General features: G+C 41.1%; 2 protein-coding genes across 6 annotated transcripts in view; one reads left to right on the forward strand and one right to left on the reverse strand.

Moving 5' to 3' along the window:
* Window positions 1-17,149, forward strand: part of COG2 (component of oligomeric golgi complex 2) — a 29,329-nt gene extending 12,180 nt beyond the window's left edge. For all 5 annotated transcript variants that reach the window (XM_080615114.1, XM_080615115.1, XM_080615113.1 and 2 more), the window contains 9 exons: window positions 1,099-1,238; window positions 4,521-4,582; window positions 5,847-5,998; window positions 7,188-7,388; window positions 8,122-8,194; window positions 9,166-9,308; window positions 10,625-10,764; window positions 11,246-11,426; window positions 16,722-17,149. In XM_080615114.1, coding sequence (XP_080471240.1) covers window positions 1,099-1,238; window positions 4,521-4,582; window positions 5,847-5,998; window positions 7,188-7,388; window positions 8,122-8,194; window positions 9,166-9,308; window positions 10,625-10,764; window positions 11,246-11,426; window positions 16,722-16,823 — 1,194 coding nt within the window. In that variant the 3' untranslated portion in view covers window positions 16,824-17,149. The remainder of the gene's footprint in view (window positions 1-1,098; window positions 1,239-4,520; window positions 4,583-5,846; window positions 5,999-7,187; window positions 7,389-8,121; window positions 8,195-9,165; window positions 9,309-10,624; window positions 10,765-11,245; window positions 11,427-16,721) is intronic.
* Window positions 17,150-21,879: 4,730 nt separating this feature from the next.
* On the reverse strand, window positions 21,880-26,021 carry AGT (angiotensinogen; the record flags this gene model as incomplete). The annotated part of the gene is made up of 4 exons (XM_080615308.1): window positions 21,880-22,071; window positions 22,810-22,954; window positions 23,467-23,716; window positions 25,232-26,021. The coding sequence occupies 4 exons, from the start codon at window positions 26,019-26,021 to the stop codon at window positions 21,880-21,882; spliced, it is 1,377 nt and encodes a 458-aa protein (XP_080471434.1).
* Window positions 26,022-27,017: the final 996 nt, after the last annotated feature.

Genomic DNA, 27,017 nt, shown 5'->3' on the forward strand with positions numbered 1-27,017 from the left:
GTGTAGCTACAGGAGTTTCTGAGAGCAGAACCTGTAAGCACCAATTCAGGAGCTTTTCCTGAGAATGTTCTGCTGGTTCGTAAGAAGCAAAATCGCATCACTCACGTAGTGCTCTGGATTGTGGGAAAAATCTTGCTGCCCTGTTGCTGCTTTTACTGTAGTGAAATCAGAAGCACCAGGGTATTCAATCAGGCTTATTTCATTAATTCGCAGTGGCTTACTGAGCATGTACCATAGGTTTTAGGGCTGCTTTTGTTTGGTTTGGGTGTTTTTTAAAAGAAACTTGCGCATAAGCCAAACTTTCTCATTGCAGAGGTAGATTTTAGCTGTATTCTGATTCTAAATTGGTTTACATAGCCTTTGTGTTCTTGGCTTTCTGCTTTGTGTGTGACTTAATTTATTATTTCGTTATTTTCAGGGTATTAATAAGTTACTATTTAAAGTAAGCCCACAGTGCATTTGTTTATTAATATAATCTCTCTTTGCTTGCAACTGACTTAACACTATTTGTAAACATCTTATTAGAAGTATACAGTGGATAAAGTTAGTTTATCTGAAATTGAAGTTCTTATGCAAATATTTGGTATTTGCAAAACATAGTTTTAGGCAAACAGGTCTAGAAATCCCTATAATACAGGTCCATATAACAAAAAAATAGGCTCTCATTCTCGTGTTTGTTTATGTTTACTTTGGGATTCATTCCTGATTGTTTGTTGTTGTATGCCTGTTATCTCTTGTGGCTGACTCTGTTTAGTACTGTGCAGCACTGTTGTTCAGCTCCAGTGGCTGAGCTCAGAACTATTCATCTTTCCAATCAGTTCTGCTTGTTCAGGGTACTTGGACAATTTTATGCTTTTTAGATGTGTCCTGCACTGGCTTTTCTTATCATGGAATAAGAACTACTAGTTAATTGGTTTTGTTTTCACTGCGATCCAGGATTTTAGCCTTGCATGATTAGGTGGTGGAGTTAGTGTCAGCCCCTTCTGAAGTGTGATTAACTGTAATAAGTGTAATACAAGAGTTCTGCTGGATGAGTGGTGGCCTTCCTTGTCTGCTGGGACCCGGTGTGTGATCAGAATGCTTGTTCTCCGCCTGCAGAAGTACACTACTAGTATGGATTTTGTACGGAAATTTGAACGACAGTGTGGCTCCCAGGCCAGTGTGAAACGGTTAAGAGCTCACCCATCTTACCACAGCTTTAATAACAAATGGAATTTGCCTGTGTATTTTCAAATAAGGTTAGTATGCAGTTTTGTTTTTTTTTCACCCTTTCAAAAGTATAAGTCAATCACAGTGAGATGATCTGGTCTAGGGTCAGATCTCATAGTTCAAAGTTTCCCTTGTCAGCAAACTGTAGAAGTCAAACTAAGAACATAATTAGTCAAGTAACTGTTTTATACATCTTTTGGCAATTGAGCAAAATCACGACCAGCTGCTCTTGAATATGTACTGCGTTACACTGGTTTTGATATTACTCATAAGACATTCAGGAACAGATAGATGTAGGTAAGTCTTGAAACCTTGTTTCATATTCTTTTTCTCCAGTATCCCTGGAACTAAACTGTGTCAAAGGATGCTACTTGTGCAAATCCAGAGGAATACTTACTGTGAGAGGAGTCTTTCTTCTTAGAAATACAGAATTAAAGGACTTGATAACTTACAGCTTTTCCAGATCTAGAATGTTTCTGCCATTCTTTGTGTCTCACAGGATGTACTCTGTGAAGTGCTGGGTCTTGCAACATGGCCTTCCCAAAGATTCCCCCTACTATTTCCGTTTCCTGAGGAGTTAAGTAATAAGTTTTAGCTTACTTTTCCAACAGTTCTGATGTATCTGCAGCATTATCTTTTACAGATCTTGCAGCTAAAAGACAGCAGAGAAACCCAAGAAAGCCTCATCTTAATTCAAGTAATGCTAGAATGTTTATGAACAGAATAGAATGTAAAACCATATTTTTAGAAATGTAGTCTGCACATCTGATTTTAGGGCTGGATACCAAGTCTCCAGGCAAGGAAGAGAACTATTGATGAAGTCTGCTATGACCTAAGTGTGCTGTGTGTGATCTCTCTTGGTCCAAAACCTTCTGAGGGTCTCTAAAGAAAGGGTAGAATTTCCAAAAGAGAGGGGAGAGAAATTGATGTGTGTATTTTTTAACCTGGCATTTTTTTATTGCATGACTTTGTAACTGGCAATAACAGTACAATCGTAGCCACATTTATCCAGTATCTTTAATCCGGGATAGATTTGCATTATTGCTGAAAAATTCCATCCAGGAATCTTAGAAGTGCTGGAACTAGTATAAGTGACAGGAGCAGAGTCTTGGTGTTTCGGTGTTTCGTTGCATTTTGTGAAATGTAAATGCAAAGTAGCCCTAGGCTCTGACATCCTGGTTTGAATTTTTGCTTGCACATTTGTTCCTTCAGCTGTGTAGTGAATTGATAGGAGGATCTGTTACTCTGGGCAAAAAAAGGCTGATGTTCAACTCCAGTCAGTTTCTCCAAACCACTTAACTGTACAAATATTTGTGCTGGCCCAAGGGAAGGGGCAGGTGCACTTACTACAGTAGCAGTCCTGAGTGCACAGACTAAAAATGTCTGTTGAACTGTAGCCATTATGAACCTTTTAAAAGATGTATATCGTTAATAGGTGTGAGTCTGCCCTTGTTTTGTTTGCAAATTTTCTGATAAGTGACCACTTGATCAAACTTTTGATATTCTTGCTCATAAAATTGAAACGGACCTTCAGCATATTCTTTATGTTCAAAAATGTGCTTCCCCATTAGGTGTTTTGAGCTTTGATTGATTAAAAAAACTTAAAAAAAAAAAATGTCCTTTAATCCAGGATTACTGTAGGTCTAGATAATTCACTATTTCAGTGAATGGTTGGATAACAGCAGCTGGTTTATCTTTCACCAATTATTCCTATATATGGGAATAATCTGTTAAGTTTTGAAAGTGCCCATGAATTCTTCAGTGCACAACTGTGAAAATAATGCAATATATTAATAATATATATATCAAGGAAGCTTTTTCTTTAATGTATGTTAATATCCTTAAGTCAGGATTTTTATTTAAGTATTATTCCCTGCCCGTGGGGTTGGAATGAGATAATCTTTAAGGTCCCTTCCAACCCAAACCATTCTATGATTCTATTATCTCACACTATGGCATTTAGAGTTAAGATAGTTGGGTTTTTTCTTTTTTCAAGGATTTTTCTTTTTTCAGTTACAGAAATCACACGTAACAATCAGCCCTCAGTAAAGCCTTTACAAACGATTCTTTAAGGAACAGATAGATGTACGGGCGTTTCTTCTGTAGCCGTGCTAGCTCAGACAGCCTCAGTAGCTCTTTCACTTGCCATTCCTTAAATTGCATCAGTACAACTGAGTGTGGAACTGTGGTGAACCCCACATTGGGGAATTTTTTTTCCTATGTAAGAAACATTCAGCAAAAATTATGTCGTTAAAAATACAATTCCATTCTCTAATCCATTTCACCATAAGACTTTAAGATACTGCTCTGTCAGTGGAAACAGTGCATAGGCAGGAATGAGGTTTTGAAGCCGTTTCACAACTATTTCTAAAGTAAGTTTGGTTGCTAAACATGCATTACGAGTTTGAACAAGAAAAGTTAAGTGGGCACCTGTTCTCATCTGGAAATGTCAATTAAGAGGAACCCTACAGTTTTGTAGGAAGTTTGATAGAAAGGCTTATATGCACATAAAAGCAAGAAAGGGGTAATCAATGACAATAGAGCTTTCTATAGGGGAGGTTAAAATGATAGCTTTGTTTCAGCATTTAGAGAGAAAAGCTGGCTAAAGAATTTTCTGCAGCTCTTGCCTGACAGTTTTTAGACAAGGGAAATGCTGTGTTGTTTATCCAATATGCTCGAACTAAGGGAAAATGTCAAAGGTTTCAATATTAACTTTGCTGTTGTACTCAGAAAACTGGGGAGGCAGGTGTTTTGTTTTTTTTTTTTTTTTCTGTTTTAGAGGGTGAATTTTTTACAAAGGAGGTCAAAGGTATCCTGTGAGGAACTATTGATTTTTGCCAGGTACAGAATTGTTTGCAGAACCTTAAGCCACTTTTCATTAACAAACATGTAGAAAGCTGAAGCCTCTGGTGTTGTGTATCTGAAGGTCAGCTAAAGCAAGTGTGAGATAATTTTTTCACTTTTAGTTTAAAACCAGAAACAGAACAAAAAAAAAACTTCAGTTCTCAGAAAAGCTGAAGATTTGACACACTGTGAGCTATCATTTTGTTAATGTTTGCAATTGTGACCTTGATAATTTGCCAAAGTATCAGCTTCATATCTGCCTGTGAAATGTTAAAGGTTCATTTTCAAGTGTTTGAATGTCGGTCTCATTTATATCCCAATTTATGCTGAGAAAAAATAACCATAGATGTAAGATCTGTCCATTGATAGCACATTGAAATAATACTGAAATAAACATTGAAAAAATGTTTAGGCATCAATTTAAGCAATTGTTGAATTGTAATATTCAAAACCTTTCTGTCTCTCAGATTCAGAGAAATAGCAGGGGCCTTAGAAGAAGCACTTTCAGATACACTAGAGGAAGCACCAGGTAAACTTGCAACAATAGTTTATTGCAAAGGAAATGGTGATATAATTAACAGTGGCTACTGTCTGTCAATTGTGTACTAAGTAGTGACATGCATCCAGTGGATTTACATGAGATTTCTGTTTTCTGATTGACTTAAACAGTTCATAGAGAACTGTTTAATTTTTATAGAGAAGGCAATATGAGAGTATTGTGCTCTTCGTGATCACTTCCTAAAAATACCTCTTTTGGCAGTAACCCTTAACATATTTGTGTAACTATCCTCTCAGTGCAAGAAGGAAGCAAATTGGCATTTGGCGTCCTCTAAGTGACAACCAAAAGCCTATGCTGTGTTACTGGGGAATATTTTTCTTATTTGTTTTAAGACTATGTAGAGATGAAGCTGGTTATCTGTTGGCAGCATATGCAACATATAGGCTTGTTCTGCTTTCTCGTATTGGTGTCTGCTCCAAAAATATACGTTGATTTATGAGCAGATGAGAAGATATGCACAGGAAGGGTTACAGTGGAAGAGAAAATATGGTCTATTTATTAGAAGTATACTGTAATCAGAAAAGCTTACTTCAGTTAACAGAGTAAATACTTACGAAGAAGGCAGCTAAGAGTCACAGAAATGTATCTGTGTATACACACGCATGCTCTCTGAGGAGAGAAAGGAGAAAAAATCGTAATGAAGATTAAATGCGTAAATCCTGCCACTTCAAGGCATTTACCTGGAGCTTGCAGACACATTCATTATGTCTCTAATTGTATGCTATAAAATGTTAGTGTGTGAACTACTTTTAAAATATTTGGTTTAAATATGGATATTCCTACTGTGTTTTAAGGAAATATTTCTAGCAGGCATCTCAGATATAACTGTGATAGGAGCAGTAGTTTAGTGCCAAGGGAGTATTACTGTTATGGCTGGAAAGCATGTCTAATAAAACTTCATCATAAGACAGCCAAAAATTATCTTGGGATTGTTACCTCCTAAAGTAGATTATTTGGCTAAGCTGTTCCTGCCTTTGTTGCAGGCAAATTCTCATTTGTTGCTTTTGCAACAGTGAAACTTAGTGCAATTTGAAATCTAAAGTAATGACGAGCTAGTATTTTATGACTGTTTCAGCCAGTGCTTAATAAATCCTCTTTGCTATCTTTGTGTCTTTTTGTAAGGCTTTTTTTTTCCTTTTTTTTTTCTTTTTTAATCTCAGATAACACAATTACACTGATTTTACGTCTTTTAAGAATGTGCTTAGGAACTTGATCCTTGTGTGATTGTTTCTAGATGGCAGCTCATACTGTCTTTTGGCCACCCACATGGTCTGGACAAGTCTTCTGAAGTGCTGGTCAGATCAAATGTTTTTACCATTATTAGCACACCGCCTGTGGAAACTCAGTCTGCAGATTTTGTCACGCTACTCTGTGTTCATTGGTGAGGTAAGAGAACAGCATGCTTGTGCTTTTGGTAATTGGGTATGTCCATCAACAAGAGACTTAAACAAAGTATGTGACCTCTTTTTAAGCGCTTTTTCCCAGAACTTAACATTCTTTAAGAAGAACACTTTCAGCCAGTTAGTGAGTTTGTTTTATAAAAAGCACCACTACAAAACATGTTATTAACCACAAATATGAGTGTTACTGCAGTGTTACTGTCTGATGGTTATCAAGGCTGTACTTCCATGTATGCTTGAGGCTGCCTCTGCCACTGAAAGAAGTAGCCACAATCTTGGTTTTATTCTTTTTGTGTGTTTACTCATTGATACAATGAAGAGGTTATGAAAACAGCCAGGTGAAAACTTAACCCTGCCAATAAAAAGGGATAAATTAGTCTAGATCAGTTGCTCAACATTGAGATTATAAAACCATAAGTTTTATGGGCAACTGACTCTCAACATCAATGATTCCCTGCTTCTGAGCAAGAGAGGTTGTACTTTGCTCTTCTGCTCCCTGCTCCCAGCCGTACATGCGTGCCTCTGTTTCTTATGTCATGGAAAGGCAGCATGATAGAATAGTTGTGATTTAAAGGGACTCCTGGAGGTTATTTGGTACAAATTCCTGCTCAAAACAAGGCCATCTTAAATAAGGTTGTTCAGACCAAGCGTTTTGAAGTTGAATTTTAGGTATATCCAAGGATGCTGATTTCATGCCTCTGTGGGAACCCTGGTCCAATGACTGACCACTTTTCCTTCATATTTGGTCAGAATTTATTCTTGCTACAGTCTCTGTCCAGTGCTTCTTACCTCTATCACTGTACCTCAAGGAAAAGTTTGAGTCCATCTTATCTTTATATGCCCCTTAGGTAGCTGAAGACAGCAGTAAGATCTTCTTTTATCCTTTTCTTGTGACTCAGTTCTCTCAGCTAAATTGGCTCCTGAAAAGTACTGATAAGTACCAGAGTTAAAACAGAGTAGTTGAATGAAGTATGTGTTTGACAAATTTGCTCAAAATCATCCAACTCCATAGTGCTCCAGAAACTGTTTTCAAAACAACTTTTTTTAACATCATTTAGGAATGTACGTGTGCCATTCTCGTGCTGAGAATGTTACACATGCTTTACTGTTTCTCTTTGTCCAGCTTTAACTGCCTTCACTATTGCTAGGGTTCACATCTCAATTTGATGTTTCAGGTTTCTGTAAGGCCTATTTCCAGTGAGAACACAAAGGAAAGCAAAAAATCTGTGTCAGCTGGTAGAAAGGAATCTTCTGTAAACTTCAACCCTAGTGAGGAACAAGGGAACGGATCTTCTCCAGAAAGTCAGCCGTTGCCTTCTATATCCAGTACTCAGTTGGTATATGTTGCTGCAGATCTGGACAAACTCCAGGATCAGGTTTGTGCTTGTGACTTTACTTACAAAAGAGATTTATGATTTTTTGTTGATCTATGTATTCTTATTGTTCAGCATCTTGTTAAGGACATGAAATAATTTAAAATAATGTACTGTATAGCTTTTTTTTTAATCTTAAAGGCTAATACTGAAGTTGTCTAATGTAGAAAATATCCCCTGAAATAAATGGTCTACATTGTGTTTATTTGGAATAGCAGATTACAGAAAAATTACTTTGGTTATTTAAACTCTTTTTATGAATAGCTGCTGGACTTAACAGCTAGAATAGTATGTTTCTGGTAATTTTTGGTGGAAAGTGTCACTGTGCCAGAGTCTTACCTTTACTAGTAAAATCTCTGTTGCAACTTGGAGTGTGGTGCAATATTCAGCTTTAATATTATGCTCTCTTTTAAATGTTTACAGATTTTAATCTTTGAGGTTGAAAAAAGTTTTATCATCATGATTGTACTTAACTTATGGTCCAGAATTTTGAAGAGAGATGTATGGCATTATTTTCTTCCAGTAGGGATGACTTCTGTGTGGTTTTGGTCAATAACTCTGAAATTTCTGTAATTTGTGAAGTATTCTTGTAGTACTGGTTTCCCATAAATGCAGTAAAAATATAGAAAAGAAGGTGTCTTTTGATGCACTGGAGGCATAGAATGTAGGAAAAGTAATGAAAATATGTTTATAGTATGACTGTATGTATTTGTTTTGGTTTTTGTTTTTTGTTCAGATTCCTGACATCTTAGAAATGATTAAACCAAAACTTGAAATGGTTGGCTTCAAGAATATGTCCTGTATTGCAGGTAAAGCTGAGAGGCTGAATTCAGTCTCCATCTCCTTTCTCCCAGATCCACTCTGCCAACCAAACAGAATCAGCTTTTACCCACAGGGTCTTTATTTACAGTGAAAAAATTGAAAATACTATTGGTTTTATTGCATAAAGAAGCTTGCTTTAGGTTTAACTTGTTAAATAGAAACTTTCTTGCCAGGTGAGGTTGGACAAGGCTTTGAGCAACCTGGTCTAGTGGAAGGTGTCCCTGCCCATGGCAGGGGGGTTGGGACTAGGTGGTCTTTAAGGTCCCTTCCAACCCAAACCGTCCTATGATTCTGTGATCTTGAACTGTCATTTTGAGTCTGGAAAATGTTTGATTAAAATTGAGAGTTTGAAGTGCCTTTTTTTTTTTTTTATATAATGGGAAACATGCAGACTGATTTCAATTTAGTAATTAAAACCAAGCATGTAGCTGGTTGAGTGAACTGTTCCCTGACTTCAAGTAAAGCCAGAAGTTCTGTGCTGTGAATTCCACTTACATCTCTAAATTGGGATTATTGGTAGATGTCCGAGTCCATAAGAGAGGTAGGAGCTTGTGCATGTCCCCCACTCAGTAGATGGCCTGTTGTCCATCACAACTTTGAGTACGCTGCAGTCATTCCATAGGGGATTTGGATACTGTTAGCAAGCATTTCACAACCACAGTTTCCATGGTAGGTTGGAGCCTTTTGATTCAAGCTCCTTGCTGCATTGATACTGAAAAAAAAATTTGCAAGCCTGGACAACGTTAGTTTTTATTTCCCTCCATCTGCTTTCCTGACTGAAGAGTGGTTGATGTTTTATAAATGTCTGGTGTGTATTTATTTAGGAAGCATTCTGTATTTGACACCAGCAGCCATCTAGGATAGTGAGTGAGATTGGGATGATGGTGGGGTTCACATAATTTATGTTGTGATCGGGCAGGGTAGCTCAGTTTAAACTTTAGCATTTTTACTTCAATAGGAGCCTTGGAAGACTCAAAGACTTCTTTATCAGCCTGTGTGCCTACCTTGAATAACAGGATTATCCAGGATCTCAGCGAGTCCTCCTTTGCTTACCTGAAGAGTGCACTGGAAGTTCCAAGATTATATAGGAGAACCAATAAGGTCAGTGCTAGCTGTGGATACAAAAAAGTCTTGGAAAGGCCAATGCTAAGAATGTTGAGCAGGCAGTGCATTTATGAGTTCTTCAGGCCTGTTCGTATCTGCTTGACAATCACAAGCCCTATTAAATACCTTGAGATAATTTAGTGATTTACTGTTTTACTTCATTGCAAAGGGAAAAAAATGGTATTTTCAAAATTTTAGATAGAGTAACGATGAAGGAAGGGCAAGGAGTAGAACTGTTTATCTCAAGAGGAAAAGGGTTAAAGAGAATAAATGTGTTTCCCTTATGTTGTATACCATAAGATGCAGCGCTACTGGGTGGCAGGCTTCTTTTGTCTATGTCAGGAAACTTCTTTCCAGTGAGCTAGCTGCCTGGATTTGATTCAAGAAGTATCTTGCACAGAAAGAACAAGATGAGAATAGCTAAAAAGAGTAATTTTTTGAGAAACTAAATAAGTAATGTTGAAATATGATACCAAAACCAGTTGTCTGATCTTGGCTTTTTCTGATACTGACTTGCCTTTGCCAGTCTGTCTGCACAGTCATGTTGATAGTTAGCTTGTTATCATTCAGGCAATAGAGAGAAATTTGAGTAATGGGAACCACAGAGTACTATATCCTTGCCTGATTTGAACACAGAAATGCTAAGATTTGGAATTTTTAAGAGGTTAATGATGTATTTCAGGTGTTAGAGATTTTGTGTACCCTGGATGTGTTCTGTTGCTTTGCGGTGCATGAAGTTCACCCAAGCTATGTGTGGATCATCCATAGAGAGACGAAGCATTCTGCAACCAAAACTAGAAGAGAAAATAGTGAGGGGATACTAGTTATCCCAAAAGCATTCCTCTGGAAAATATACTGAGGGAGCAGGATGGCATAAGAACAGAACAAAAAATGTTTTCAGTTTACTGAATTATAGCATGAAATAGTAGGTATTTTCACATAGATATAATAGTCTATAGTGGACACTGAGTCTGTTCAGTTTTCTCTGAAATTGGCATGATCAGAAAGTGCATTTAGGATTATGCCCTGATAACAGGAGTGGCTAGCTGGCACATGGATCTCTCTAAAAGCTTTGGTAATTTTGAACACTGTTCTATATTATATCACATTGTATAACACTACTAAATGATTTTGTGATGGTGTCTTTCCTATGTATGATGACCTCTTCATTAATTTATTGTGAATGAAGTACGTATCTCTTTGCTTAGGTGCAGGCTTAGGATTTTATATATGTGCTAGAATTTCATGTTGATGCTTTCAGTAAGTAAATTACTGGTTCTTTTTCCCCACCTTGTTTCCCTGTCATCTACCAGGAGGTGCCAACTAAAGCTTCACCTTATATTGACAGTGCTCTTAAGCCTTTCTATCGACTGCAGAATGAATACAAAAGTACATTGAAGCAGCCCATGATTCATCAATGGCTGGAAAGTGCACTCTCTGAAAGCACACAAAAGTAAGAGGAACCATGCAGAACATTGTTTATATTAATTAAAAACTCCAGTGTTCATTGAATGGGCACAGGAAGAATACCTAAAGCACTATGAATTAACTGTAAAGAAAACAAGAACGTACCCGTCTTTTGGCAGGGTTTATTTCTTCAGATATACTCTGGTGTTGCGTATTCAGCAGATGAAAAGCAGGACAGATACCTGACTTCTGCTCAGAGCTGTGCATAGGGCATTTGAAAAATTGTTTAGCTCTAGTAATGCAACAGTGAACTAAAAACTTGCATTTTGTTTCAGAATTGATACAAGACCTTAACCTCGTTATTTTCAGGGAACAATGGGCGAATTTTCAAGAAATCTGAGTTCTGCTTTGTTTTGACTTTTGTATGTAGTGATTTCTCAGGGTCAGTGATGTACTAATGTGTTATGAAGTAGGCTTTTCTGTAAAAGTGATTTTTTTTTCTTTTTCATTTATCTGCCTTAATTTAGGTATTATGAAACTGTATCTGATGTGCTAAGTTCTGTTAAGAAAATGGAAGAGAGCCTAAAAAGATTGAAGCAAGCCAGAAGAACTGCAACTTCAAACCCTGTTGGTACAAATGGGGGCATGAGTGATGACAACAAAATCCGACTGCAGCTGGCCCTAGATGTTGAATATTATGGAGAACAAGTAAGTTATGAGAAACAAGTTTATTTATTATTGTTACTAGTTTTGGAAGGGTGTGAGAGAGGAAAGAGAAGCTTGACTTAGTTTTTTGGTCTTGAAAGCTTTGCCATTGTGGTTGGGGGGTTGCTTTCTTTTTTCACATCTGTATAATGCAAGTGACTTGAGACCTTGGTGATTGTAGATACTGATTGAGCAATGCGTGCTTCCCTGTCTTTTCTTACAAAAATGCAAAACTTGTGCTTAGTGCTCGGAAGCACAAAATAAAAACCACTGTATGGACAGATCAGAGGGCAGGGACCTTCCTTAGCTCTGATCATCTTTATGGCTCTGCTTTTGTTTGCCTTTTCTCTGGATATTTTCAGCCTTGACTGCATAGTAAAGGGTCTGTTCCCAAGAGCTTTAAAGATATTAGCCTTATTTGTTGTTCTGAGTAACTGTAAGTTCCTTTCAGTGCCAAATATGAAACCTTAAATGACAAAATAAATAAGAGAAGAAAATGTTCCAGGAAATGTGTGCAGTAGCTACATGAAATTGTTTAAGAATACTGTTTTGTACTAATTTATTTCTGAGAATTATATACAGAAATAAACAACATTCCAAGTGCAAGTCTGTATCATTAGCTGCCGAGCAGTTGCCATCGGTATTGTTTGTGAGCAGATTTTGTTGATGTATTATAACAGGTAGATAAAGTCTGCCTGTGTGTGAAGAGATGCTTTTCACATATTTGGGACTTAAAGGAAGGAGATTTGGGTGGCAGTATGGAAATCTTACTTATTATTTGGCAGGTTTTGGCTGGGGTGGGCTTTTGTTCTTTTATTCCCATTATATGCACTAACATCACTGCAAAGTGAATTTAAGCTGAACTAGGGTAGATTATTCATGTTCACTTAGGAGCTGTTTTGGTACATGTGAACATTCCAAAGAGTTAGTTCCAGCAGCAAGCAGCTTTCTCAGAATCATTTCATTATGGTTTTGTTATGGATCCAGGTTTTCCTTTTTCACTGCATGCTTAGTTTTCTCATGGCCATATTTTCCTAATTGTCAGAGCAATAGATTTCCTGAGTAAGGAATGACTCACAGCAACCTCTCTATTTGTAGAGTTGTTCTCATCCCACAGGAAGTTGAAGGCTAGAACCATAGGTTCTTGCAGCTTTCATCACCATGCTGTTGGCTGTTCTCGGATATGATCTTCTCCTCACTTCTTCCATCTTCCGGTGATGATGTGGGATTGAATGGGAAAATTCAGTCCGTAAACAATTGGCTACGAGACTGGTGCTTTAGGCAGGGCTTTGGGTTCTTTGATAACGGCTGGTTTTATAAGGCTCCAGTCTGGATGATGGCACGTGGGAAAGGTTTAACTCACAGAGGCAAAAGGATGCTGGGGCATGAATTAGCAGGGCTCATTTGAAGAGCTTTAAACTAGATTCGAAGGGGGATGGGGTTGTAACTGGGCTTGCCCCAGTGGGGCAGCACTCTAGGATTGATGAAGACCGGGAGGCCTCCTATAATCCTAGGGTGAAATTGGTGAGCTCAGCTCCCTCCTTGAAATGCCTGTACACCAATGCGTGCAGCATGGGAAATAAGCAGGAGGAGTTGGAGACCTGTGTTAAGTCAGGAGATTATGATCTGGTGGCAATTACAGAGACGTGGTGGGACAGCTCGCATGACTGGAATATACTCATAGAGGGCTATGTCCTTTTCAGGAAAGACAGGCCAGCCAGGCGGGGTGGTGGGGTTGCTCTTTATGTGCGAGAGCAGCTGCAATGTACTGAGTTCTGTCCAGGAACAGGGGATGAGCGAGTTGAGAGTCTGTGGGTGAGAATTAAGGGGCAGGCTGGCAGGGGCGATACTGTTGTGGGTGTCTGTTACAGGCCACCAGATCAGGGTGAGGAAGTTGACAAGGCCTTCTACAAGCAGCTGAGAGCGGCCTCACAGTCACAGGACGTGGTCGTCGTGGGGGATTTTAATTTCCCTGATGTTTGCTGGAAGGACTACTCAGCAACCCAGCCACAGTCCAGGAAGTTCCTCCAGTGTATGGATGATAACTTCCTCATGCAAATGGTGGATGAGCCAACCAGGAGAGGAGCGCTGCTGGATCTCATCCTCACTAACAAGGAGGGTCTGGTCGAAGCAGTAAGGGTTGAGGGCTGCCTTGGTTGCAGCGACCACGAGATGGTGGAATTCAGGATCTTGTGTGGTAGGACCAGTACAATAGCAAGTAGAATTGCAACCCTGGACTTCAGCAGGGCAAACTTTGGCCTTTTCAAGCAATTGCTAGGGGAAGTCCCATGGGCAAGGCTGCTTGAAGGTAAAGGGGCCCAAGATAGTTGGTTGGCATTCAAGAATTGCTTATTCCAAGCTCAAGAGCTGAGCATCCCGACACGTAGGAAGTCAAGGAAGAGGGCCAGGAGACCTGCGTGGCTGAATAAGGAACTGCTGGGTATGCTCAAGTGGAAGAGCAGAGTTTATAGGTCATGGAAGGAGGGGCTGGCCACTCGGGAGGAATATAAGGCTGCTGCTAGAGGATGTAGGAAGGCAGCTAGGATGGCTAAGGCCTCCTTAGAATTAAATCTGGCCAGAGGGGTCAAGGACAACAGAAAGAGCTTTTTCAAATACATAGCTGATAAAACTAATACCAGAGGCAAGGTTGGCCCACTGGTGAATGGGATGGGTGCCCTGGTGACAGAAGATACTGAGATGGCAGAGTTATTGAATGCCTTCTTTGTGTCAGTCTACTCTGCCGGAGGCAGTCCTGAAGAACCCTGTACTCCTGAGACCTCAGATGAAGTCAGGTCACTGGAGCGGTTTGCCTTAGTCCATGAGGAATGGGTTAGGGACCAGTTGAGCAATCTGGACATCCATAAATCCATGGGTCCAGATGGGATGCACCCGCGGGTGCTGAGGGAACTGGCGGAAGTCATTGCTAGACCTCTCTCCATCATCTTTACCAAGTCTTGGGAAACGGGAGAGGTGCCTGAGGACTGGAGGAAAGCAAATGTCACTCCAGTCTTCAAAAAAGGCAAGAAGGAGGACCCGGGTAACTATAGACCGGTCAGCCTCACCTCTATCCCTGGGAAAGTGATGGAACACCTTATCCTTGATGCCATCTTAAGGCATGTCAAGGATAAGAGGGTTATGAGGGGCAGTCAACATGGCTTTACCAAGGGGAAGTCATGCTTGACCAACCTCCTAGCCTTTTATGAGGAAATAACATTGTGGATGGATGATGGCAGAGCGGTGGATGTGGTCTACCTTGACTTCAGCAAAGCATTTGACACAGTCTCCCACAGCATCCTCATAGCTAAATTGAGGAAGTGTGGCCTGGATGATCAGGTAGTGAGATGGACTGCGAACTGGCTGAAGGACAGAAGCCAGAGAGTTGTAGTCTATGGGGCGGAGTCCAGTTGGAGGCCTGTATCTAGTGGAGTGCCTCAAGGGTCAGTACTGGGACCAGTATTATTTAATATATTCATCAATGGTTTAGATGAGGGAATTGAGTGTACTGTCAGCAAGTTTGCTGATGACACTAAGCTGGGAGGAGTGGCTGACACGCCAGAAGGCTGTGCTGCCATCCAGCGAGACCTGGACAGGCTGGAGAGTTGGGCAGGGAGAAACTTGATGAAATATAACAAGGGAAAGTGTAGAGTCCTGCATCTGGGCAGGAACAACCCCAGGTTCCAGTATAGGTTGGGGAACGACCTGTTAGAGAGTAGTGTAGGGGAGAGGGACCTGGGGGTCCTAGTGGATGGCAGGATGACCATGAGCCAACACTGTGCCCTTGTGGCCAAGAAGGCCAATGGCATCCTGGGGTGTATTACAAGGGGGGTGGTCAGTAGGTCGAGAGAGGTCCTCCTTCCCCTCTACTCTGCCCTGGTGAGACCGCATCTGGAATATTGTGTCCAGTTCTGGGCCCCTCAGTTCAAGAAGGACAGGGACCTGCTGGAGAGAGTCCAGCGCAGGGCGACAAAGATGATTAAGGGAGTGGAGCATCTCCCTTATGAGGAAAGGCTGAGGGAGCTGGGTCTCTATAGTTTGGAGAAGAGGAGACTGAGGGGGGACCTTATTAGTGTATATAAATATATAAAGGGGGAGTGTCACGAGGATGGAGCCAGGCTCTTCTCAATGGCAAACTATGATAAGACAAGGGGTAATGGGTATAAACTGGAACACAAGAGGTTCCACTTAAACTTGAGAAGAAACTTCTTCTCAGTGAGGGTGACAGAACACTGGAACAGGCTGCCCAGGGAGGTTGTGGAGTCTCCTTCTCTGGAGACATTCAAAACCCGCCTGGACACATTCCTGTGTAATCTTATCTAGGTGTTCCTGCTCCGGCAGGGGGATTGGACTAGATGATCTTTTGAGGTCCCTTCCAATCTCTAACATACTGTGATACTGTGATATTCATGTTTATCTTTAAAATTTTGCCCAGAAACCTCATAGAATCATAGAATAGTTAGGGTTGGAAAGGACCTTGAGATCACCTAGTTCCAACCCCCCTGCCATGGGCAGGGACACCCCACACTAAACCATGTCACCCAAGGCCTCATCCAACCTGGCCTTGAACACCGCCAAGGATGGAGCATTCACAGCCTCCCTGGGCAACCCATTCCAGTGCCTCACCACCCTTACAGTAAAGAATTTCTTCCTTATATCCAATCTAAACTTCCCCTGTTTAAGTTGGAACCCGTTACCCCTTGTCCTGTCACTACAGCCCCTGATGAATAGTCTCTCCCCAGCATCCTTGTAGGCCCTCTTCAGATACTGGAAGGCTGCTATGAGGTCTCCATGCAGCCTTCTCTTCTCCAGGCTGAACAGCCCCAACTTTCTCAGCCTGTCTTCATACGGGAGGTGCTCCAGTCCCCTGATCATCCTCGTGGCCCTCCTCTGGACTTGTTCCAACAGTTCCATGTCCTTTTTATGCTGAGGACACCAGAACTGCACACAATACTCCAATCTGAGGTCTGAAAAAATTTCGGTTGTAATCAATGCATTAAAAACAAACTTAGAGCCAAGTTTCTCTTTTCGACTGTTTCACTGGACAACTTCCAGCTGGATTTAGTTACAGCTTGCCTAGATGATGGTTAAATATTTCCCTGCAAGACACTACATTAACTGTAAAGACTTAAGTGAGCAAAGTTGGCTACAAATATCTTTTTATAGCATGCACTATATGCACTTGTGAGTTTTTGCCACATATCAATGCAGCACAAATCATGTGTTTTGCTAAATGTTTTAAGTAGAATAATTAGTGAACTTTTGATGTTTTAAAGAAAATTAATGTATGTTCTGTGTTTTCAGATACGAAAGATGGGACTGGAAACAAGCAATCTAAAATGCTTTTCAGCCCTTACAGAGCTGGTTCTAACTGCCAGGGATCAGGCTACAGCAGAACAATCCTAGATATTTTTGAAGACGTGTGACTGAAGATAAACAGTGTCCCTAAAAGAAAGAGAATTTAACTCTTCTTTATTTTACCAAATAAAGTAGCAATGAAGTGCTTCCTAATGTATCTCAAGCAGCCAGTCTGCACATCTACTTTGAAGATAGGCTTGTTTCACCAAGACTGAGCATTTACCAGAGTTTTCCATTATATGGAAAGCAGTCAGAAGTTCTGAACTTTCTACTGTAGAATAAAAGTGGAAGAAAATGTGGTTTTTTATTTTTGTTGTACATCTTAAAATGTAGAAGAATGAACTTATATGATGAAAATAATATGTAATAAATTGTCTTCCTAACTTCTGGTGTCCCATGCATTTGTAATTCAAGTGGATTCATTGATGGCTGTCAAAACCTTTCAAAGGACTTTATTCCAGCTCTTCTGGAATAAAGAAAATGCTTACAGGAATAAGAATCTGCTGTTGATTGTTACTGCTTTGCACTTGCCTGCTTTTCCTCATTGTAGGATATGCTTGGCTCTTGATTGAAGCTCTTGAGTGGTTTCATTTTACTGATTTATTTTTTTTTTTTGGGGGGGGGGAAGGTGTCTTTTGGAATTTGGGAATTTTTTTTGCCTGAATACATGTTGAATTCTTGTAATTTCAAACCTAGTTACAACGATTTGTCTTGAGCCTAGAGTGATCTGTGTGCAGACATCTCTTTTATATGTGAGGGACAGGTGACATGACACAGTTGGGGTCAGTAGGAGGTGAATTTGAGTCTTTCAAATGAGGGAATGCCTTGTGTGAGTGAAAGAAGGTTGTGTTTGTGTTTTGGGGTTGCTGCTTTTTATCTTACCCTGTGAAGATTTATCACTGGAATTCTAGTTCATGTTTATTAATTAAAAATACTCATTTCTTCCTAAAGTATTTAGAGAGCTTGGGTCTTAATGGGGAGCCAAAGACAGCACAAGTCTTCCAAGTACAGAGATACAGAGTCCGTAGTCCATGGCTGTTCTGTATCATTGAAGTTGCAGGGAGCACACCTTTCACGGCATTAAGGCTTTTTATTCCTCACTGTTGACAAGCTGGTCATATTTTAGTTGAGAAGACACACCTATGTGATCTCTGTGCTTTTGAAGTGATTAGGATAGGTGATTATTAGGACTTCTACAATTTTATGAAGGAGGACAGTGGAGAAAGTACTGCTGCTTAAAATTATGTTGATTCTTGGATTCAGTCTGAGTAATGGAGAGCAGGATTTGGCTCTCCTAGTTAGCTTACATCTCTCTCTTCATGGCAACATACACAATTAAGAGAGCATCCAGATTCATTGCGGAAGAAAGCGAAGTGAGCCAGCTTGCCAGATGTCACATCTGTTTGTTTCATTCAGTGATGTGGAGATCCTCAGCCAGCCAAGGGCTTAGGTACGCACTACTGAGTGCACCTAATTCGTACTACTTATGAACAAGAAATTTTTTGTCTGTGTTCTATTTTTAACAGGCTTTCAACTGATGAACCTTTAAAGCTTGGTCTCCCTGCACCTCTTCGTTTGCTTTTATTAAGTCAGGAGTAGAGACATCTTGCTACAACAGCTTACCATTTTTAGCAATGTTTTTTTACTATAAAACAGATGTGTGAGTTGTAGTCTGAGACTGAGGCTGTAACATGCATTGTAGAACTTCTTGTTTTGGAAGGTGTGTATAGATTTAAATGTCTATAACAGCTGTTACAAAAGTAGCAGATTCTGAGATCTGTGCATACAGCTTTGTCTGTAGCCTCCAAAATCGGGGAAGAGGATGCATTCTGTGTACCAAACCAAAAAGGCATGAAAAGGTGATTTCCCACATCTTCCTGCAATAACACCACTTGCTGCTTGCCATCTTTGGCTTGCTGAGTACACAGGCTGAATTCTGTTCTTTTCCATTAAAGACCAGCTTTAATTTCAGGCAGGAAATAACATTGTATAGCAAATCAAAATCATTGAATGGCCCTGTGATTGCTGCAAATATCTACATCACTGGGTTTATGTCAGCTCCCCATCTTTTTTTTTTTTTTGTTCACTTGAATAGCATTTAATTTTCTCTCAGTGGGATACAACATTAGTTAAAATATGTGATACCCCTGTTGAAAGAAAGAGATGAGTTGAATTGGCTTTGTCTTCGGTAAAATGAATTTTAGCATTTTCAAATATTGTGGATCAGTGAGGAGAAGAGGAACTACTGTGTAAGTAAGTGTGTTCTGGTGGAGATGTCTTCTGCTACTAATTGTTTTTCTTCTGTTCCTCAGATTTATTTGTATGTGCACTTCCTTTCATGACCATAATGCAGATTTTTGAACCTTTTTCATTCTAGGCTTCTAGAAAACTTGATATGCCTTTTAAATGAAAGGAATTTACCTGGAAGAGGGTTACAGCATTGAGGAGGGGAAGAGTGGTGGCATGTTTTCCTCTAAAGTAGTAATTGGATTCTCAAGTTTGTGGGTTATACCAGAAGAGGACCAGACTTTCAATCTTGTCATCTAAAGGCAACTAGCAATATATATATTTGGCTGGACCACTCAATATTGAGTAATATTTTCATTTTCATAAACAGTTGTGGTTTTGTGCTTGAACTGGAGGGATAAGAAAAGAAACTACCTAGGTATTCCTTTTTTAAGCTTATCAGCCTTATTGTCAGCTATGCTTAGGGATAAACTGTGTTGTTTTGATGAAACTTAGAAAGCCTGTCCTTGTCTTTGTTTTCTTTCTCCAAATCACCTGCTTGTTAGAGCAAGATTTTAGGTGCTTAGACTGCAGCTGAGAGCTCAGTGTATGAATTATGCTTGGGTTGTGCATCACTGTGTGCCTGGCAGAGGAATTTGATGGAACTGGAGGAGAATGAAGAGTATAAAGTGCCATAAAAATTTTAGATGTAAAATTAATGTCAGAAGCAAGTCTCAGGAGATAATACATTGTTGGAGAAGCAGAGAGATTTAGTTGGGAGGAGTGGGGTGGGGTGTATTTTTTGTTTTGTTTGGGTTTTTTTACCATTTGAATGTCTAGGAGGATGGGTACATGTAGAGATAGCTTGTCTTTTTGGTACTGTAGCACTTGCTCCAGCCCTTCTCTCTTCCCAGTCCTTGCTCTGGCCAGTTTCCTGTCTCTGCCCTTTCTTTCTTCCTTTTCTTCTCCATGGTGTCAGAAGAGAGGTGCTCTCCACCACAAAGTTTGTTTTCTGAAAAGTTTTATGGATGTTGGGTTCTGTTTGTTTGGTTTTCTGCCTCTAACTGCTGAACAGGGTACAGAGCCCTGCAACAGCACGCAGCCGCCACCTGCAAATAATGGCATTTTGCCTAGGGCCCGGGGTCTCCCTTTTATTATTTTCCATCTTCATCATAGAAATGAAACATTTAGTGGTCTGAAATTTTCTTTATGGCTGATGCTACATTCTGACTTTAATGAGCAAATGAGATAAATTAGTGAGAGCACTTGGAAGCTGCCTCTTTCATGCTTGCAGCTATATCACTGGCTGTATTGCATGATAATATGCAACTTATATCTTAAAAAAACTCATAAATCTGACTTGGAGCAAATTTCAGAAGCCAGAAGAAAGGATGTAGTTATGGGTATAAACCCAACTGAACTGTGGCAAAGCAACTTGGAAGTGGGTTTATTTGCATCTTTCCATCTCTGCATATTTATAGTTAATTAGTTCTGTATACAATACAAGTACAGTATTTAGATGTTAAAGCATCTGGAATACATAACAGTATAATCAGGTAAATATGTGGCTGCTGTGTTGTAGCACTTGAAATCCCAGTATTCTCAAGAGTTGTGTTATTTATTAGTCTTTTCTGAAGGATCTGTCACATGTCTCCATCGCCAACAGCAAGCCGCTGGCAATATTGGGGTTTGGGTTGGAGGCACATTTGGGCCACTGTTGATGACAATGAGATACCGTGCTCTGTAGGATACATCATACACCAAAGAGGTGTGCATCAGTGCTGAAGACAAATCATAGATGAGGGGTGGAAATCTTTGTTCCATTGAGAGGTTTCCTTAGTACCAAGATTTCATTCCCAATTCCTCACTTCCTAATTCAAGGATCTTCTAATAATTTGTTGGTCCAGTTTAATGGTTCAAACCTTTAAGACTCCATTAAGAGTTGGATTGGATCACTGAAACCTTTTCATTCATGTGTAGCAGCACACCCACCATTTATACTAGCATAGATTATTGCCATTAATACTGTTCTTTAAGAACATATGGTTTAAATATATTAAAGTTTATGAATCTGGGCTCTAACCAGTAAGTCTGTTATAAATGCCTCTCAGGTTAGAAAGTAATCCAAGGGATGGAATTGCATTGGAATAGTAGGCCTCGTCTTTCTTTTTCTAAAAAAAAAATCAGGGATAATTCTGTCAGGCAATGAGAATTTATCCATCACAGTTCATTAATGCTTCCAAACCCTATTTTTAGCTTTTTCCACAGAGTTAAGAAATTAAAGTATCCATTTGGGCTTTGAATGTGTTTTTGCTTCCAAGGCAAAAAATCTTGTCTCAGTGGGACAAGCGAAGCTTGCCCATGCTGTTGGCAGCATCTTAAAGGAAAATGTTGCTGATGAAGCTAGAAATCTCTGTGGGTAACAGTAAATCTTTAACATAAAAAGGGGTCTCTCTTGCAAAACTGACCAAAGTAAAAATTGCAAGGTGACCTCTTAAAGAATGAAGAGGTTCTTTTCTGTACCTTTCTATAGTGAATGTGTATGCTTATAAGACTATTTTTGAAGTCACTTCCCTGCTGGCTACTACTTTGTTCCCACTGGATCAAAAAAGGGAGCTGGGGGCAGAAAGGAGACGAAGTGGGAATAAGGAAAGAAGAAAAGCTGGAGGAAAGTTTGGGTCACTTCACATGAAATAGATGAACAGAGGTGAAATGTTGCAATGTTTTAGCTTTCAAAAAGCTGTATTTCAAACACTATGTGCTTCATGTCAAAGCCAAGTAGAGCGCTCAACGAGGTCATAAAAATAGCTGATGAGTAAGAAAAAGGTGATGGGAAATGCGCATCATTCCCCATCCTTGCCATCCCCTGTGCTTGCCTTTAAACCCCTTGCAGAGGGTTTGTTACTCTGCCAAGGAAAAGCATTGCCCTTGTCTTCTCTTCAAAAACAGCTAAAAGGAATGGCTTGTTCAGCGTTACATCCAGGAACACCGCATCTTCCTTCGGTGCTGTGAGGTCCTCTGGCTGACCTGTTCCATCACTGGTCATTTTGAAGAAGGCTTTATTTATTACCTGCAAGGCAAAATACATGAGTAACTAGAGTCATCAGAGCATGACAGTGAAGAGATAAATGAAAGTTTGAGTAAATGATAAAGCACATGAATAACAATTTAGCAGCACAGGATAGACTCCGTGGATGGTTTAGAAAAAGACATTGGAGTACTTGTTCCAGAACGTGTGAAAAAACTCTACAACTGCTTAATAATTTAACACAGTTTGCCTTCTTTTTATGAAAGACAGCCCTCTCCTTCAAGCTCTCCCTCCTTCCCCTTGGAACTTGAACGCTGGATGGAGCCTGTCTTTAGGTGAGGTTGTGTGCTGCATGCACCCGTGTGTGTGCCGTGTCTGGGAGTAGTCCCTAAGTGATGGAGCATTATCCTCAACAGCCCAGGAGCTGCAGCCTATACTGCATGCTCCAGCTGCGGTGCCTGGAGGTGTTTGAGCTGGAGGTGGTAACAAATGCAGTCTAACTTGCACATGCAGTACCTAGCACACTTGGATCTCAAACTTCATCTCGCTGTTGCTGTTTGTGTTTGTGCTGTGATGAAATCTGAATAGTTTGAAGGCAAAGCTGTTGCTGCAGATCAGTTAATCTAAGGAGTATTCATATCTTCCATTTATCTTAAACGTCCCCAACTGAGCATGTCCCACATGGCTCTGAGTGGTTTGTTCTAGGTAAATTCATGCAGTTAAAGAGGCTGAAACTGAGCAGGAGGCATAGCTTTTAAGTGCCAGTAATGTGTACTGTACCTTTCTAACTGTGAGATTGGCATCACTTATTCTACTGAGATCTGCTCCCTTCCCCAGCAGTGTAGGCAGTTCCATATTGGCAAGAAGTTCCTGTAGATCGGAGCTGCCTTCTATTGTTAACTCTGGCAGTGTTAATTTAATTTTTCTACAGAAAAAAAGAGAGACACAAGTGAGTGCATGCTCTCCAATGGGAAAGCATGATGTTTGGGCAGTCCTGGGGAACAGGCTTGTGATAACAGCTACAAGAAATGCTTGGTGTGTGGGGACAGACAGCTACCAAGGGTCAATGGGCACCACATTACTGTTTCCAAGTGGGAAGTCAACCTAAATCTGCCCTGGTTATGCTATTAAACCTCAGATCATCCCAATTCATGGGTCCTGTTGCTCATTGCCTTGAAATACCCCCAGACAATAAGCCAATCCCTCTGAAGTCTAGCTTCCCTGGACTGAGGCCCCTTGGGTTTATCATGGAATGGCTTGGGTTGGAAGGGACTTTTAAGATCATCTCGTTCCATTCCCATGTCATGGATTTGCAGTCATTTCTCTTTGTGCTTAGTGTGTTAAACCCTCCCTGGCAGCATCCAAGCCCCAGTTAGTGAGCAGGTGGGTCTTTGGAGTGCACCCTGTCTCATTCTTCCCTATGGGAGAATGCCCTACCTTGGAGAGAGTTGCTGGAGCCAGGCCAAGGACTGCAACGGCAGCTCCGCATCGCTGTTATTGATGGGCTGCAGCAGCACCAGCAGTATGGTCTTGCTGATGGGCACTTCAACCACAGAAAAAGTCCCACTGGCATCAGTTTTGTAGTTGAATGTCCCCACGAATGACAGCATAGGGACCATGACCTTCGTATTTGAATCCACCCAGAACTCCTGAGCCTCTTCGAGCTGGGAGGCTTGCTTAACGTTCACTGAAAAACAGATTGAGAAAGAGGAAATGGATTCTTCCTTCACTCCCCTCCTTTGCCCCTCAGCCAGTATATATGTTTGTTTAAAACCAGCACACTGTGCATTAGACAAGAGCTATGTGTATAAAATCATATTTAACTGCTATAGACATATGTATCCTGCCTTTAATATGCTTTCTGGTGGCATGAGGCAGAGGCTGGTGCAAGCTCACAGCACAGGGACCACAACCATCAGGACTGCAGCCAAAGCTGCTGTATTTCTGCTGGCTTTGTGGCCTTTCCTGGGAACAGTACTACTGCTTGCTTGGTTGCCTGCTTTTTTGCAGTGGAGGGTTTGCTTAGATTTCCTCTCCATCCCTTGGGTTGTGTTGATTGTATGTTTGGGAGCACATCCGTCAGGGCCAGCCTTGCTGCAGGAGTGCTCTCAGCAGCTGGGTGGGCTCAGGAGAGAGAAGGTAGCACCAGCTCTGGCTGAGGTCTCACCCTTGGCAATCTTATGAGCCAAAGCAACGAGGAGGGTAGTAAGAGCAACTCTGACGTGTCAATTGTGCCAAGGAGGTTAGAAAGGACGCACCTGAGCACTTGCTAAACTTTCATGTAAATTTCTTATCCAGTTCAAAAGTACTGGAAGCCTTGCTCTTACCTCCTGCTGCTTCTATGCAGCTTTGCATTTCAGCATGTTATCTGCTCACTGCCATAGATCAGTGCTGCTGCCCAGTTAGGCAGGTAATCCTGTTGGCATTAAAGAAACTACTGCCATCACTGAGAAGGGCAAAGATCAGAAATCTCAACACTGCTGTGTGGTGCCATTAGGGAATTAGGAAAACAGATGTGTATGTTGTGTTAAAGAGAAGAACTCTTTACATTTAAATACTTGATATAAAATAGCAGCTGGTCCAGCTCTACTGTTAACATGTCTGTTCTCCAATAAATCCAGCTAAACGCTGGACCCTAACATATTTAATATGTAGTGAGTGATTTTGCATAGGAATACTTGCCTCTTAAATGAGCTTGCATAAAAGCTTTAGGCACATTTATGCACTTTCACCTACTCTAACTTCACCAAAAAGAAGCAGCAGGTAGGAGACGTGAAAGGTGCAAGCAAAACAAAGAGTAAGGCAGCAGTTCACCTTTTTCTCTTATCTTATAGTAAAGGATGCAAGCAGAAAGGAGCCGCTTTCACAGGGTCTGTATAACCTGCAGAATCTATTCTCACAGGATAGCAAAAGTCAAGACTGTAACAAAGTTAAAAGGAAAAAAAGAACTGAGCATTTAGATAGCTAAAAGCATCAAAGTGGGATAGTAATTGATTTTAGATAAGCTTGGGAAAGATACTGCAAAATTTCAAAGCTCTCCTACTGACTTTGAGACTGAGTCCATTAATACTGTGCCAGTTGTGAAACAGGACAAATCAGCACCACTGTCTTTGAAGCAGCTCCCTGTGGCCTTCCCAGAAGCAGGGCTACTACCCATCCTTCACCCAGCCTTCAACCCCAAATAAGCATTGCTTCCTCATACCTGCCAAGCGGGCATCCACTGCGAACAGCAGGTCAGCAGATGGATCGACATCTGTCAGTAAGCGCTTGCTTTGGCCATTGCTTTTGGCCTCCATGAAGGCGTTTATTTGCTTTGCTGCCTCGCTTGGGTTTGTAAAATCAACAGCTCGGGCATAGAGAGCATCAGCAGAAGGGAGCAAGTCCTGCACAAACAGTAGGGATAGAGGCACACCAGGGGCAGAGAACAGGCAGAGCATCCTGGAAAACTGCAGCTCCTCGTCGCTGCTCTTGACCAGGTTTTCGATCATTCTCAGGATGGAAAAGACTTCCTGCCCGAACACCCGGGAGATGCAGTCGAGGTCTCCGGAGGGGGGAACAAATCCCAGCAATCCCTGCAAATCAGCTGCCGTCTGGTTTGAGGCACCCAGGTAGAAAGACACCAAGGAGCCGTAAAGGCTAGCTGGGGACAGGAGCAGGTTTTGACCCTGCTGCACTTCCCTCAGTGTGCTGTAAAACCGCACGGCCAGGAAGTGCACAATCTCCTTTAAGTAGCTCAGTGCCTGCTGCCCCTGGCCATTCTGGCTTGGGGCCTCCAGCTTGTCCTTGTTCAGGTCATCTTCATAGGCAGGTGTGGTTTGGGACTCAATGGAGACAGGTACAAAGGTTTTCTTTCCCTCTGGAACCTGGCTTTCCAGCTCCTCACAGGTACCCTTCTTGAAAGAAAACAGATTGAAAGGGTGGACATAGACCCGGTCACAAGTCAGTGTGGTGAGGCATGCCAACAAACAGAGCAGTTCTGCTACCAGATTCATGCTGTAAACCGGACTCCAAGGTGCCTGCTGAAAGAAAAAGTCAGGAGGAAACAAGACTGATCATCCTGTAGCAAATACAGGTTTTCTCACTTGCAGAGTGAGGTGTTCGTGCTGCGTTGGAGTTACAAAGGCAGGAATTTAGCGCTGACTGGTCTGACTGTGCCCCCTTTAAAGCCCAGGGTGAGATGGACACCAGTTTCAGTGATGGCAGGTGGGGAAGGGCTAAGCACAGGTTTGACCCCCTTACCCACTGCAGTACCCTAAGAATTAAACATGGGAAGCAATGTGGTTGTGCTTGCAAACTACAATGTGCTAGTTCTGTCAAAACATCATAATAATGCAGCTATATCGCTCCAGGGACCTGGTCAGAGCACTTTCTGCAAACTGGTGCACTAAATCTTGCTGACACGTGGACAGACTAAGTGATTTGCCTGCTTTTACATGGGAAGTGGGTTTGGAAACCAGGTCTCTTAAGGTCCAACCACTGAATGTTCCCCCCTTTTCTGCCTAGTCAGCTTAATTCTTGGCACTAGAAGAGCATTTTGTGTTCTCATAGCCCAGCGCAAACATTTGTTCTAGCTCCTAGGCAAAAACACTCAAGGCTTCCTTATACAAACGTGCCAACACTAAAGCCATTTCCATATCCCCTTTTTTATCTGGATACAGACTTAGAAGGGTAAGCTGAGTTTTAGTCTACTGTACAGGCAGTCTCCTCCTGTAGCAAAGGACCAGCTGCTGCTCTTGTTTTTCTTCATGTCCAGAGAATTTTACTGTATGTGGACGTCACTGATGTTCTGTCACAAAAGATCTGGTGCATATTGGGAATGAGAAAGTCATGGGCACACCTGCACGAACATGCATGGATACACACACCCATGCAAACACACTGACAAATTTTGCATTTTTGTAGTTCTTGCTTTTCCTGCATCCAATGTTTTGGCTACCAATAACTCTGCTGTACCCTCCCTGGATTTGTAGTATATGACTTTGAATTTG

Source organism: Psittacula echo, assembly GCF_963264785.1.
Source record: "Psittacula echo genome assembly, chromosome: 4".
Taxonomy (NCBI): domain Eukaryota; kingdom Metazoa; phylum Chordata; class Aves; order Psittaciformes; family Psittacidae; genus Psittacula; species Psittacula echo.